Here is a 16,423-nt window from a genome sequence, read left to right on the forward strand (position 1 = left end):
TCAGAAATGAACTCATCTTTCCTCATCTTGCCTGTGGTCTGTTGATATTGCTGGCAAATCCTGATTATCTTTCCAGAGACTCTGACAGAGTTGAAGTGTAGGATAGATGCTTGAGTTGGTCGTGAATCCCTTTGAATGGAGGGCCGAATCAGTCCAAATCTCCAACCAGTTTGTCTCCCTACGTAACGATGTGTAAACAAGGGCAATTATTAAATACTGATCTTACCAATGATGCTCACATCCTGCAAACAGGACATTTAAAAAAAAACACAGCATTAAATTGGAGCAGAAAATTATGAAAATACTCAACAAGTGAAATTCTTGATAGATCGCAGGTCAGTTCAGAATGTCCTTGTGTCTGTGCTGAGTCTGGTGTCAAAATCAAAAGCCTTCTGCTTGCCTCCTTCTTCGTGGGGCTATTTACTTGCTGCTTCAAGACATCCTGTCCCATTTAATCCTCTAGCACTAAACATTTACAGTCTTGGGGAATTTAATGTCTCCCATTATGACAACCCAGTTGCTTTTGCAACTTTCCATAATCTGTCTATATATCTCTTCCTCCTGCCACATTGACCACCGCCAGTGGGCTGATATCGCCTCAAACCACGCATCTTGGCGCCTCACAGTTCGGTGGGCAGCAACCTCCTTTGAAGAAGACCGCAGAGCCCACCTCACTGACAAAAGACAAAGGAAGAAAAACCCAACACCCAACCCCAACCAACAAATTTTCCCCTGCAACCGCTGCAACCGTGTCTGCCTGTCCCACATCGGACTTGTCAGCCACAAACGAGCCTGCAGCTGACGTGGACATTTACCCCTCCATAAATCTTCGTCCGCGAAGCCAAGCCAAAGAAAGATAGTCTAGCCCTATCAGAGGGATTGCACATTTCCTATTTCTGTTCTGTACCCACCATTAGCTCCCCTCTGAGTGCAGCTGAGACTCTCCCTGATTAGCAATGCTACACCTCCCCCTCTGTTACCTCCTTTCTCTGGCCCATCAAAAAACATTGAAACTCAGGAATATTGAACAGCCAGTCCTGTCTCTCTTGCAGCCGTGTCTCGGTAAAAGCCACATCATAATTCCAACTGCCGATCAAGGCTCTACATTCATGTGTCTTGCCTACAGTACTCCTTGCATTCAAATAAACCCACCAGCCCCTCCATCTCCTTGTTGGCCATTCACATCATCCCTTCCTGTCCTTGCTTTCAGGATTTCTTGCCCCGGCATCAGCCACTCCCTCAACCCCTCCACTTGCTGTCCTGTTGCTCAGGTTCCAATGCCCTGCCATTCTTGCTTAAACTCTCCCAAGAAGCACATGAAATAATTAGATTGAATAATTCTTATAATTCTTACTGCTAGCATTCAGCACCAATGAGGATTGGTGGATGCCGGATAAGTGAATTTCAGGTTGCTTGAGATCACTTGTGGACTGATTGGCGAATCAACAGCGAGGCGTGCCCATTTTAAATTTCCATTTTTTTTAACCTTTTTATTTTCCATGATTTTTTTTACTAGTTGCTTGAATTCCGGATGGCGGGTTTTTGAAGTGTCAGGTCATAAACATTTGATTTCAACAATAAGGGATGTTCAAGTTTATTCGTCACAAACTATTGTGTTCAGTTCTGGTCACCTCATTACTGGAAGGATGTGGAAGCTTTAGAGAGGAAGCAGAGGAGATTTACCAAGATGTTGCTGGATTGGAAAGCATCATATGAAGCAAGGTTGACAGAGCTTAGGGGTGGTCTCTCTGGAGTGACGAAGGATGAGAGGTGACTTCATAGAAGTTTATAAGGGGCTTAGATAGGATGGCCAGCCAGTACCTTTTTATTGGGGTGACAGTAGCAAATACCAGAGGATATTTCTTCAAGATGAGTAGAGGTAAGGTTTTTTTTTTTTTTACACACACACACACACAAAGAATGCATTGGTGGAGGATGGTACAATAGGGACATTTAAAAGATTCCTAGATAGGCACATGGATGAAAGAAAAATAGAGGGTGGGAAGGGTTAGATTGATGGAGTAGATCTACACCACCGGGTGTTGAAGGGCCCATACTGTGCTGCACTGAGTTCTATCTCAACCTCTCTCATCTCTTTCCATGGTTTCCTGTATCTGCGTTGCTGAACTCAGATATTTAGAATAAACTGACTTTCTATTTCTTTCTATTGGTTTTGTTTTCTTTACCCTGGAACTGATCAGGATTTAGCACTGGGATTTGTTTGTCACTCTGAGTAAATTGTATACAATTGCAGACGCATCCTACACAGACAGCATTCCTGTCCAGTGTGGACCTACACACCCACTGCTCCTACCAGATCATGCTTCCGGAGGCCATCGCAATTGTTTGCTCACCCAAGTACAACGAGTGAGTACGACAGGATTAAATTTACTGTGGAATCGATACAAATGTTCTCTGCATGCAATAGCTAGAAAGGTAATTAACAGTGATGTGGTTTAAAATAAACTCCCACAAATACAGGAGTTTGAGGCTCTCTGATCGAGGTGTTTTAACATTGAATAGTCTGATAGGGTAGAATGAGAGGCAATTGGTTGCCTTGGTGAAGCTCACCTTAAAATTAAAGTTGAATAAATCATAATGGAAATTGACGTCTCTCTTGATTTTTTTTAATATAAGAACTAGATATTTATTAGAGTTTTATTCTTGGTAATGTTGTCAGTTGATTTGTTTTAAGCATAATATGGTGTGGCAGCACTTCTCTTTCCCGATAGATGATGTCGAGCTCGGCCCCTATTAACTAATACCACGCCTCTTCTGGATAATATTTTTGTGCACACTTCACTGCGATCTCTGTTGTCTTGACACTTAAGTCACCTTGATCATGCCCCTTTTTCTGATCTGCCCACTGACTCGTGGCTTTCCATTCACATCCAAAAGACAGAGACATGGAGGTAAGGAAAAAAAAGGTTATTGGTGTGAGGCAGGGAAGGACGAGATTGTTGTGAAGTAGGTTTATATAGGTTGGCACAACATTGTGAGCCATAGGGTCTGTACTGTGCTGTAATGTTTGATTTGACTGCATCTATTTTGTTCCCTATCCACCAACTCTACACAATGCCCATTAGTTTAAACCTTTCCAGAATTTTGGCTGTTGTAATCAATGTACAGTAAAATTGCCATTATTTGGAATTCAAGCAACCGGGAAAAAAAATGCAGAAAACAAACACAGCACATTTACCGTAGGGGCAGCATGGTTAACATAGCGGTTAGCGCAGCACTGCTACAGCACCAGCGATCAAGACCAGGTTCAAATTTTGTGCCGTCGGAGCTTGTACGTTCTCCCTGTGTCTGAGTGGGTTTCCTCCCATCCTTCAAAACGTACTGGGGGTTGTAGGTCAATTGGGTGTAATTGGGCAGCATGGGCTCGTGGGCCGAAAAGGCTTGTTACCATTATTCGTCACAAACTATTGTGTTCCGTTCTGGTCACCTATTTACAGGGAATGTCTAAAAAAAATTTTTTTTAAATATGGAAAAAAAACACACACAAATGCTGGAGAAACTCAGCAGGTCAAACAGTGCCTTTATGTAGCAAAGGTAAAGATCCATCACCAACGTTTCAGGCTTGAGCTCTTCATCAAGGTGTGGAGGAACATCACACAAATGCTGGAGAAACTCAACAGGTCAAACAGTGCTTTTACGTAGCAAAAGTAATACACATCTACATTTCGGGCTTGTTCCCCCACACCTTGATGAAGGGCTCAAGCCTGAAACGTTGGTGATGGATCTTTACCTTTGCTACATAAAGGCACTGTTTGACCTGCTGAGTTTCTCCAGCATTCATGTGTTGTTTCACTTAACCACCAGTGTCAACAGAATCCTGTGTTTTACCTAAAAAATTATGGAAGTTTAAAATTGGCGCCCCCTAGTGGTCTATTCATCAATCACGCAACAAGCAACCTTGAAATTCAGTTATCTGGCATCTACCAATCCCCATAGATGCTGGATATTGTGGGTTTTAACTGTATCCACAGTCTTCCTATGTCCCAGAAGTCAGGTTGCCTGCTCAGGGACACTTGTCAGTTTTCAGGCCCATCACTTTTTCTCGAAGGTTCCTCCTCCTTTAAATGCTTGGAATGTTTTTAATTTCTTCCACAACATGATGACTTTAAGCACTTTGCAGTCCGTTGGTAAACAGCAGGTTTGTGATCTTGATTTGAGGCATGTGTATTGTCAGGGACAACAGGATATACCTTGGGTACTGCTAGGACATTTTCTGCCTCTGTGCTAGAGGGAAATGTTCCACTCAAACAAAGCAGCATTGCTAAAAGTTCCTCCTTATTGACCCTAACACTTCAACAGTCACTCGGATAGTGGGGTGGACTGGATGGGCCAAATGGCCTACTTCTCCTATATTTTGTGGTATTTTCACAGGTTGTGAGCTCGCTGATGTGCAACTTGGGCTGAAGAAACTTGTGTTGTGATGAGGCAAGGTTGAAGATTGGCAGCACGGTTGGGTGAGGTGGTTAGTGCAAGGCCTTTACAGCGCCACTGATTGGGACCGGGATTCAAATCCCGCACTGTCTGTAAGGAGTTTGAATTTTCCTCGTGTCTGCATGGGTTTTCCTTGGGGGCTCTGATTTCTTCCCACCATTCGAAATATACCGGGTTGTAGGTTAATTGGGTGTAATTGCAGGGGGCACAGGCTCATGGGCTGAAATGTCTAAAATTTAAAAATATGTTTAATTTGATTTCCGATTATCTTGTTCATTTTTAACATGGTAACAGGCCGTGCCACCCAATTAATGTACAAATCCCCATAGGGTGGCAGGGAACCCACCCAGACGTGGGGAAAATGTATAAACTCCTTACAGTCAGTGATGGATTTGAACCGCAGTTGCTGGTGCTATAACAGTGTTGCATTAACGGTGCCGCTGATGAGTGGGAACTTGGAGCATAGCTTCTATCATAGTTGTACAGCTCAGAAACAGGCCCTTCTCCCCAACTAGTCCAGGGTAACTAATCATTTGTTCATCTGTTTTGGCCTGGACAGTATTTAGAACTATAGAACATTACAGCACAGCAAACAGGCCATTCGGCTCTGTTTTTACTGCCTAGTCCCACTGACCTGCACTCAGTCCATAGCCCTCCATACCCCTCTCATCTGTGTACCTTTCCAAATTTTTCTTAAATGTTAAAATTGAGCCACATTCACCTTTTCAGCTGGCAGCTCATTCCACACTCCCATCACTCTCTGTGTGAAGAAATCAAAATTTTCCTCATGTCTTCTAGTTTGTATCTCACCTAACCTCAGTGGAAAAAGCCTACTTGCATTTACTCTGTCTATATTCCTCATGATTTTAAATACCTCTTTCAAATCTCCCTTCATTCTTCTACACTCCAGGGAATAAAGTTTTAACTTATTTAATCTTTCCCTGTAACTCAGTTCCTGAAGCCCGGGTAACATCCTAGTAAATCATATCTGCACTCTTTCTCGTAGTTAGGTGACCAAAACTGCACTCAATACTCCAAATTTGGCCTCACCAACGTCTTATACAACTTTAACTCCTGTACTCAATACTTAGATTTATGAAGGCCCAAGTGCCAAAAGCTCTCTTTACAATCCTAACTACCTGTGACGCCACTTTCAGGGAATTACATATCAGTATTTTCGGATCCCTCTGTTCCTGCAATCCCAAAGAGACTTAAAATACTAGATGTCTGTTTGCCATTTTTAGCCCTGCCCTCTGATTCCTATTTCTTTACAAAAAAAGGTCAGGATTTTTCCGACTGACAGAGCATGGAATGAATGAGATCTCCTCTTGTAAGCAGAAGGGTTTTCACCCACATCTCAAGGATCCCCCTCTCTTTGACGTAAGTACAGTTTTTCTGCATAGTTCCCTAAATGGAAATTGTGTAATTTTATATCATGAGTTTATTGTTAGTGCAATGTACGGGCTTCCTTGCTGCAGCCACACAGGTACGTAAAATTGTAATCATGCAATTATCCAAGATGGTAATTGATCATTTGATCTGTTTTTACCACCCCCCCCCCCCCCAACCGAGCTATTGCACCCATCCATTGGTCCAGCTGAAAATAACTGGAATGGAACTGATGTGATTACCTCTTGTGTCCATCCCTTGTGCAATGGCTTGCACCACTTGACAGTGTATTCCAATCTCTGTTTTTTTATCCCTATCAGATCTTGTGCAAGTTTTCTGCTGCCATAGAATAGTACTGGGCAAAATAAAAGTGCAAGGTTACAATGGCAAAGCTGTGGGTTACTAAGTGTAGTGACCTGCTCCGGGTACGAAAGCCCAGATCCAGCCAAGCTGTCCTTGTGGAACTTTACCACTCAGCGTTGTGCTCAGAAGTACAAAGCATGGAGTCGGGTCAATTTCTGCCCCATCTGTGAATACTCAATCTTCTGTCCAGCACAGTGCTATTTGAACCAAACGTCCTCACTGCTGGTATTTGATCAGTCAGGGCATCAAGGATTACGAGGAGAATGCCGGGGAGTGGGTGGATGGATCATATCGTGGTTAGAATGGCGGAGCAGACTCGACAGGGCTTACTTCTGCTCCTAGATGTGGTCAGTCACACTGCAGATAAAGGTCATCTGGCCCATCGAGTCTGCTCTGCCATTCGAAAAGATCACCATTGATTTGGCCATGGACTCGGCACTACTTACCCACCTGTTCCCCATAACCCTTCATTGAAAAAAGTAAATGGACAGACTACTTTTTAAGTGGGGAGAAGATTGAAAATACCCAGATGCAAAGGGTGTCCTCGTGCAGGATAGCCCAGGAGACAGGGAAGAAGGCCGATTTGATGCTGGCGTACATTTCAAGAGGAATAGAATATTAGAGCAGGGATGTGATGTTGAGGCATTTTAAAGTGCCCATTTAAAATGGATGTGGAAGAATTTCTTTACCCAGAGTGGTGAATCTCTGGAATGTGCTGCTAAGGGACACTGTGGAGGCCAGGTCTTTGGGTGTATTTAAGGTAGGGATTTGTTTAGGTATCTGAATAGGCAAGGTATGAAATATAACAGGGAGAAGCCATGGAAGTGGGGGAATGGGCCAGCTAATGATGGAATGTCGGGGCAGACTCTGGGATCGAATGGCCTACTTCTTTCTGCTCCTTTATCTTATGGTCGTTATATAAAAGTACACTGTGCAACCTGCTGAGTTTATGCAGCATTGTGTTTTTACTGTGGCGATAGGACTTGTCTAGAACCACCAGCTCCAGCCCTGGGTACTCAGTGGGCACAGGCAGTGAGTCAGGGGTCACTGACTCCAGCCCTGGGTTCTCATTAGACTGCTTGCTAACCAATGTCCTAACAGGTACTTATTTTCCAGGCCTGCTCTCATGTTTCCGTCATCGATACCAACATCGTAATCCTGGATCTTCGGTGACTGCTGCCTTCTGAGAGTCTGGTTTCCATGGAAATCGCTAACCATTATGTCACTTTCTTTCATACTTCAGGTAGAGAATTCTGTAGCTTTAATAGTTACAAAGCTGCCACATGGCTGATGGAGGAGTCGATGTTTTAAATGTGATTATTCTAAAGTGCTATTAATTCTTGTCAGTTTTAAAACTGCCCTGTTCAGAAAATGGAATTGCCTTTTTATTTAAATGCCTGCACTGCTGCAACTACGTCACGAGAAACACAGATGATGCCTGTCTTGTTTTCCAGTAAATTGATGTAATTTGTAAACTCTAATCTATCTAATTATTTGTCTCTTTGCATATCAATAAACCAAATTTGGTCGTTTAGTTTCTTCTTTTCTCTCTGCGCCTTTCCTTAATCAACAACCTCCTGAATTTTCACCATGTCACTGTTTTTAAAGGGATCTCTTTGATGCAGTTGTGCAGTAAACCCAGCGCATTAAAGGTTATGGGGAGAAGGCTGGCCAGTGGGGCTAATGGATCAGCTCATGATCGAATGGTAGGGCGGACTCGATGGGCTAAATAGTCTTTCACCAATAGAGAGCAGTTTAATCTTGCTCTTTTCACACAACCTGATCAATGGGTTTTTACCTTAGTAAACATTAAGTTACCCCAGTACCGAAAGAGATCACAAATATCAGATACCACATATACCAGTGTATAGGACGACCCTGGAATTTCCACCTAAAATGTTGGTTTTGAGTGATACTCTTTGAATAAGATGATCTCCCCATATTTGACACACACCGCTGCTCAGTGGACGCTGTTAAAAGCAAGTCACAATATATTTTATAAATTAAACCACTGTCGTCTCCTGTACAGAGCCGAGATTGCGTCAGAGCCGGTGGGAAGATTGAACAAAGAACACGACAGTACAGGCCCTTTGACTCTCGACGTTGTGCTTATCCATATATTCCTTTAAAAAGTACTTAACCCTCCATTCCATCTTCTAGACTCTTAAATATCCCTAATGTTCCAGCCTCCACCACCATCCCTGGCACCCACAAAATAAACGTACCCCTGTTGTCTCCCCTAAACTTCCCTCCCTTCACTTTGTACAGATGTCATCTGATGTTTGCTATTCCTATCCTGGGAAACAGACACTGGCTGTTCACCCTATCTATACCTCTCATCCTTCTACACTCCAAAGAGAAAAGTCCCAGCTCTGCTAACCTTGCCTCATAAGACTGATTTTCCAATCCAGGGAACATCTTGGTACATCTCTTCTGCACCCTCTCCATTAGCTTCCACATCTTTCATATTAGGAGGTGATCAGAACTGAACGCAATGCTACATATGTAGAGGGATCTGTAGAGTTGGAACATGACCTGTCAACTCTTGAACTCAATCCTCCTATTAATGAAGTCCATCATCCCATAGGCCTTCTTAACTATCCTATTAGCCTTGAGGGATGTATGGATTTGGACCCCAAGGTCCCTCTGTTCATCCACACTCTTAATTCTATATTCAGTCTTCTCTTTTTTCCTTCCAAAATGCATCACTTCATACTTATCCAGATTGAACCCCATCTCCCACTTCTCCACCCAAATTGGCATCCTGTCTTGTAACCTTCGACGACCTTCAGCTCCATCCACAACTCCTCCAACCTTCGTATCATCTACAAAACTTACTGACCAATCATTCTGCCTCTTCATCCATTTATAAAAAGCACAAAGAGCAGGGGACCCAGAACAGATCCTTGCAGTACTCCACTAGTCACCGACCTCTAGGCAGAATAGTTTCCTTCTACTACTACTCTCTGCTTCCTGCAAGCCAATTTTTCTAATCCACATGGCCAAGGATCCTATGCCTCATGACTTTCTGAATGTCTCTCATGGGGGAACCTTGTCAAATGCTGTGGTAAATTCCATATAGACCACATCTACCTCTCTATCCTCATCAATTTCTTTTGTTACCTCCTCTAAAAATGTAATATGGCTGTGAGGCACGACCTTCCTTTCACAAAGTCATGTTGACTATCCTAGAGTAGACTATACTTCTCCAAATGCTCATAGATCCTGTCCTTAAGAATCCTTTCTAAAAGTTTGCATACCATAGACGCAAGACTCACCGTAATTCCCAGGATTCTCCCTATTACCTTTTTTTAAACAAGAGGACTATATTTGCCATTCTCCAATCCTGAGACAACTCCCCTGTGTTCCAAAAAGGACTCAAAGATCATTGCTACTGCTCCCTCACTTCCCACAGCAACCTGGGGTATATTGCATCTGGCCCAGGGGACCTATCAATCTTGATGTTTTTAAGATCCAACACTTCCTCTTCCTTAATCTCCTTAACTTCAACCTGAACAAGGTCCTTTTCTCTTGTGAACTGAAACAAAGTATCCATTTAGGTCCTCCTCCACCTCATCATCCTTCTGATCTTCACATACGCTTAGTACACCTCGGAGTTCTCCTTAATTCTACATGCCAAAGAATTCTCGTGCCCCCTTCGAGCTCTTGTACAACCTTTCTAAAACTTTTTCCTGACTACCATACATTTCTTACGAGCCCTTCCCGTTTCCTGCTTCCTAAATCTAATCTTCCTCTTAACTAACTGTCTCACCTGCTTCATCATCCACGGTTCCCTTTTCCTACCATATTTTCCCTGTCACAGAGTGACAAACCTAATCTGAAACCAGCACAAGTGGTCCCTACACTTCCTCCACATTAGTTCTGTGCCTTCACCCTCGAATATCCGTTTCCAATTTACTCTTGCTAGTTCCTGAGTCATCCTATTGAAATTAGCCCTTCCCCAATTGAACACTTTCCCATTTTGTCTGATTTTATCCTTATCCATAGCTATGTTAAAGCTCAGGGAGTTGTTGTCACTCTTACCAAAATGCTCCCCCACCTTCCTGTCTGGACCAAACCATTTTTCTGCCTAGTCCCACTGCCCTGCATCCAGTTCAGAGCCCTCCATACCTCTCCCATTCATGTACTGTCCAAATTCCTCCTAAATGTTTAAAATTCACCACCTCATCTGACAGCTCGTTCCACACTCCCACCACTCTCTGTGAAGGTTCACTCTTATAGTCCCCTTAAGCTTATCCTCTTTTACCCTTAACCCATGTCCTCTGGTTTGTATCTCACCTACCCTCAGTGGAAAAAACCTACCTACATTTACTCTGTCTATCCCCCTCAATTTTAAATACCTCTAACAAATCTCCCCTCATTCTTTGACACTCCAAGGTATAAGGTCCTAACCTATTTAACTTTTCCCTGTAAATTAGTTTCTGAAGTCCAGGCCACATCCCATAAAATCTTCTTTGCACTCTTTCCATCTTTCTGCCTGTAGTTAGGTGACCAAAACTGCACACAGTACTCCAAATTTGGCCTCACCAATGTCTTTATACAACTTTACCATAACATCCCAACTGCTATACTCAATATTTTGATTTATGAAGACAAAAATGCCAAAAGCTCTTTACGTCCCTATCTACCTGTAACACCACTTTCAAGAAATTATGTATCTATTCCCAGATCCCTCTTCAGCTGGATTCCTCAGTGTCCAACCATTTACCATGTATATCCTTTTCTTGGTTTGTCCTTCTAAAATGCAACACCTCATATTTGTCTGGATTAAATTCCATCTGCCATTTTTCAGCTTATTTTTTCATCCGGTCCAGATCCCTCTGCAAGGTTTGAAAACCTTTTTCGCTGCGCACTACACCTTCAATCTTAGTGTCATCTGGAAACTTGCTAATCTGGATATGTCTCAGTTTCCCTGAATTTTTTTCAGTAGTACTACAAAACAAATGTTTCCAAATGATTCAGAATGATTTACCACATCAAGTAAGGCACCGAACACGCAGGGGAATGAAAGCTAAAGTTAAATAATCCCAGACGTAGACGTATAAAGCATGATGAATGAACACGACAAACTGCAAATGAGATGTTTCAAGGAATCCCCAGAACTGTGCAATATACATTTCATTTTCCCTGGAAAATTTCAAGCAGTGGTATAAATAAACATTTCCTAGTTATTCAGAATGGCCTATTGCATCCATTGAAAAACAGTACAGATGGATATTGAAGTCAGATAAAGCCAGATGCAGCAAGCATTATATCTAAACATTCGAACCAGCAGGTTTGAAAGCATCCACTCAACTAATTGCTACATCTGTTTCCCTGAAAGATTTTCAAGTTCATTTGTCATTCAATTGTACAAGTGCAACCTGATGAAACAGCGTTCCACAGTGCAGAGCAGTGCAAGATACACGAACAGACAGAACTATACATATACGCAGTACATATATTAAAATATTATTAATAAGTAGTAGAGTTATGGAGAGTTGTTTTAGCAGTCTCACTGCCCGTAGGAAGAAATAGTCAGTTTTAAGTAGTTGTAAATAAACATTACTAAATGATTCAGAATGTTCTATTGCATGAAATTTTCTGTTGCCCATTGAAGAGATTGATACTGAACGTAAAGCCGAATGTAAAAAGTATTATAATAGAACACTGCAAACAGCAAAAGACCCGGTTTGAAAAATCCACACAACAGGTTGATCTAGCTTGGTGTACCTGAAACACTTCCAGTGGAGCATCAAATAAATATCTTGATGTGATCAGGAATATATTATTGCATCCAATACAGCATTGGAGAGTTGATAATTATAGTAAGATAAAGCCAAATGTATCAAATGTTCCAGCTGAACATTGCAATCAGCATATCTGCCGTTTTGGAGAATCTACTTTGATGGATTTCACAAATTCCCTGAAAAAGTTTAAGAGAATGAAATAAACATTTCCGAATGTCTCAACCTGAGTCAAACAAAGCACAGGGCACTTTGGAGATTGATTACTAAAGTAAGTGAAAGCCAGATGAATGAAGTTCAACTTCAAGTTTATTGTCAACTGAATGTACAAGTACAACCCGATGATACAGTGTTCTCCAGTCCTCGGATGCAAAATCAAGCAAACAAATATACCTACAGACAAACAATACACATGTAGTACACGCATACATTCACAATTTAAATTTTTAATAAATGCATTTTTTTAAATTTGGAAATAACAGGCTCTTTCAGCCCACAAGCCCATGCTGCCCAAGTAGCCTATAACCTCCCGGTACGTTTTGAAAGGTGGGAGGAAACTGAAGCCCTGGGGAAAATCCACACAGACACAGGGAGAACGAACAAACTCTTTGCAGAGAGCGCGGGATTCGAACCTAGATCCTGATCGCCGGTGCTGTAACAGCGTTGCGCTAACCGCTTTACTAACTGTGCAGTATATAATTTGACATAAAATCAGGCGCGGAGGGTTTGTTTGAATGGTTCGTCAGTCGCTCAGCAGTCTGACTGAATTAATTATTATAAAATTAATTAAGCATTAGAACTGAACACTTCAAACAGTAAATTAGCTGCCTTGAATCAACACATCTGTTTGATATCACAATTTCCCTGAAAGGTTTTACATGGTAACACAAATAAACACTTCCAAGTGATTCACATGATTGAAGTGGAGCAGGATCACTGATGTAAGATGCATCAATCATTAAAGATTGAACTCTGCCAGTGCCAGAGCGGCGTTTGTAGCAGCTGCACTTTGGGGCAGCAAACGTTTCCTCTCCTCTCTCCCTTCCCCCTGCCCATTCACGGCAGTGGCACTTCATCCAGGGTTTCCCTGTGATACACATACAAGTGCTGATGTCACCAGAGTAACCTTTCAATTTGCCTGAGCAGGATGCCTGGGTAGGTTTTACTGGGTCCCTTGACCTCCTCTGTACCTAGGTCATTGACTGGGCAAATTGCCAGGTTAACCCCATTTTACATGGCATTTTGAAAGGGCCTAGTATTGCTTGATTGAGGGTTGGTTGCCTCAATTGCAATGATGGAGGATGACCACTAGGGGGTGGTATCCTGTGTAGAACTTTATGACTGGTGCTAATCTACAAGGATTAATTTCAAATGTTCTGAAATTTAAGGAAATATCTTCTGTCCATGGATGTCACATTGTTATTCCGATTTATAACCAAGGTATCAGATCTTCAGATTTACTGTTAGACTACGCACAACCCTGAGATTAGTTTTCCTGCGGACCAGGCACAATTACCACTTATTAGAAGGGCAAAATAAATCTATACTCGGCATACACATGTAAAGAAATAAAGAACTGTAAACAAACTGTGTAATACAGAGCAACAAAAAATAAAGTGCAAATGTAAGAGTCCTTAAATGAGTCCCTGATTGAGTTTGTCGTTGAGGAGTCTGATGGTGGAGGGGGAGCAGCCATTTATGAACCTGGTGGCGCGAGTCTAGTGGCACCGGCACCTCTTTCCCAATGGCAGCAGCGAGAACAGACCGTATGCAGGGTGGTGCGATTCCTCGGTTATATTCCGTTGTACTCCCTGGCATCATTGGCGTTTTGGCCTTTTTAAACGCAAGGTACCTTCTGCCAAGGGCAGGGCCACCACAAGTTGACCAGACCTGGGTGTGTGTCCCATATCCATTTCTCTCAGTGGTCATTTTCAGCCAGAACCAGAATGATTCAGAATGCAGTATTGTACAAACCAATGAATTGTGGATTGAGCAACTTCATCCAGGTCTACCCAGCATTATGACTGAACACTGCCTGCAGCACAGCATCTCTGCTTTGAAGTATCTACACATTTGTTTGGAGTGGTCGCATAAAATAAAAAGTTCTAAATGAGCAGTTTCAATGGCATAAGGCAAAGCATTGGACAATGAGTAGTTTCACAGGTAAGCAAGCATTAGAACAGAGCAGCAAGATAGCTGTATTGAAGAATTCACACATTTGTTTAACATACAGTAAAACTGGTATCCAAAATTCAAACATCCGGCAAAAAAAAAACAAGGAAAATAATAAAATAAATAAGAATAAACTAATAGGTAAAAAAATACACAAGTTTAATATTGTAAATGTTCTCTGAAGTAACATGTAGACCTTTAGTGAAGATGGGAGCAAATATTCAGCCAGCGGAGGGCCTTGGTTGGGCTTTGCCTGCAGCAGCTGTTTGAAACAGCAATGGCGTCACCCAGGATGAAGAGCCAGTTGATGCCGCTCGCCGTTGGGGTGACTCACTTAAAGTGTCTCCTCATCCCTGCTTAGTAAGAGTCGCCCCCGTCAGAGGCTTTACCTGTAAACTCGTGGGGGGGGGAAGAGGGGGTTCATTTTCTATAATGTTATTGTTCATCTTTCGGGGGGCTCCGTGGAGGGGGAGGAACCTGCAGATGCAGCGACGGTTAAATATTTTCAAAGAATGTGACTGAAAATGAAGTAAAATGCTTTAAGGCGTAGTATTTTTGTCTTTTAAACTGTTTATTCTTAATACAGGTGTATTAGTTAGGTATTGTAAAGAGTAAGTTTCAAGCAACCATAAAATACACTTATCCGGCATCTACCGATCTCCAATAGAAGCCAGATATCAGGGGTTTTACTGTTTTGCTCTTTAACTGAAAAGTTTTATGTAGTCGAATAAAATAAACATTTCAAAACAACTTTGAATGCTCTATTGTATAAAATAATTCATTGGTCGTTGAGCAGTTTCCTATCTGAAGCAAGGTTAAGCCAGATTTAGCAAACATTATAACAGACACTGCAGACAGCAAAATAGCTATTTTAAAGAATCTACACAACTGTTCAATATATAATTTTAACTGAAAGGTTTTAAGAGGGCAACACAAAATAAATGATCCTACTATGTTCTATTGCATTGCAGCAATGCCTTGAACAGTGATAAGTTTCACAGGTGAGGCAAGATAAGGCATGAATTATAGCAGAACATCCCAAAAAGCAAGAATCTGCACAATTGTTTGATGTAACACAGTTTAACAGCAAGATTTCAAGTCAAAGTAAAATTAATCATTTCCCGCTGAATGATCTACAAAATAAAACAAAAGGACTGGACAATAGCTTTTGTAGCTGAAGGAATACAGGTAGTCCTCAACTTATGACCGTAACTGGGACCGAAGGATTGGTCGCAAGTCGGATTCACACGTCTTAACGAGGTAGTTAAGCAATTTCCCCAAAATCATTAGGCCAATTAGGCAGCTGCCTAGGGCGCAAACATCAGAGGGGCGCTGTTAAAGAGAGCAATTCCAACAGCTCCAGCTCTAAGGGGCACTGGTGAAACCTCATTTAGAGAACTGTGTGCAGTTTTGGGCCCCCTATCTTAGAAAGAATGTGATGTTGTTGGAGAGGGTGCAGAGGTGATTTACTAGGATGATTCCTGGAATGCAAGGGCTGATGTACGAGGAGCGTTTGGCAGCTCTTGGGTTGTATTCATTGGAGTATAGGAGAATGAGAGGAGATCTCATAGAGGCATTTTGTATTTTGAAAGGTTTAGATATGGTTGATGCGGGTAAGATGTTTCCCTTGGTGGGTGAATCGAGGACAAGGGGGTCATAGTCTGAAAATTAGTTATCCATATAAAACAAAGATTAGGAAGAACTTCTTTAGCCAGAGGGTCGTGGATCTGTGGAACTCGCTGCTGCATACAGCAGTTGAAGCCAGATCACTGGGAGTATTTAAACAAGAAATAGACATTAGTGAAGACATCAAGGGACATGGGGAAAAGGCTGGAAATTGGAACTAGTGTAGAGTGGCTTAGTGTCGATTTACGGAACAGACTCGATGGGCCTAGTGTCCTGCTTCTGTTCCTTTGTCCTGTGATCTTGTGACCTCTGCACCATGAACGACGTGTTTCTGACCAACGCGCGTTAGTCTGGTAAGGCGGAGGGAGGAAGTGGTACAGTGCATGGTGAATGTCACATCAAGCATTGCACCAACCGCTCAGCCCAGACAGCTCCCACCCCCCCCATTCCCCCACTCAACCTGGTCAGCCCTCCTTCCTCCCTCCCTAACCAGCCTAGGGTGCAAAATAGACTGTGCTGGGGTACTCTTGCTTCTTTTCTGACTAAGGCGCTTCAGGCAATTTCTGCCGATGGCGAATCTGTCTGCCTTACAGCAGACAATCAAATTTTGAGTGTGTGTATAATTAAAAACGGTTCTCCACAGTTTTACATTTGTAATCAAATAATTCACATGA

At 42.3% G+C, this 16,423-nt stretch overlaps 1 protein-coding gene across 4 annotated transcripts in view; it reads left to right on the forward strand.

Moving 5' to 3' along the window:
- stambpa (STAM binding protein a) overlaps window positions 1-7,738 on the forward strand; it is a 51,946-nt gene extending 44,208 nt beyond the window's left edge. For 3 of the 4 annotated variants that reach the window (XM_069917797.1, XM_069917795.1, XM_069917796.1), the window contains 3 exons: window positions 2,255-2,367; window positions 5,733-5,832; window positions 7,321-7,738. In XM_069917797.1, the coding sequence (XP_069773898.1) occupies window positions 2,255-2,367; window positions 5,733-5,832; window positions 7,321-7,377 (270 nt within the window). In that variant the 3' untranslated portion in view covers window positions 7,378-7,738. The remainder of the gene's footprint in view (window positions 1-2,254; window positions 2,368-5,732; window positions 5,833-7,320) is intronic. The other variant, XR_011351550.1, reaches the window with a different exon arrangement.
- The last annotated feature ends 8,685 nt before the right edge of the window (window positions 7,739-16,423 follow it).

Source organism: Narcine bancroftii, chromosome 2 (genome assembly GCF_036971445.1).
Source record: "Narcine bancroftii isolate sNarBan1 chromosome 2, sNarBan1.hap1, whole genome shotgun sequence".
In the NCBI taxonomy this organism is placed as follows: domain Eukaryota; kingdom Metazoa; phylum Chordata; class Chondrichthyes; order Torpediniformes; family Narcinidae; genus Narcine; species Narcine bancroftii.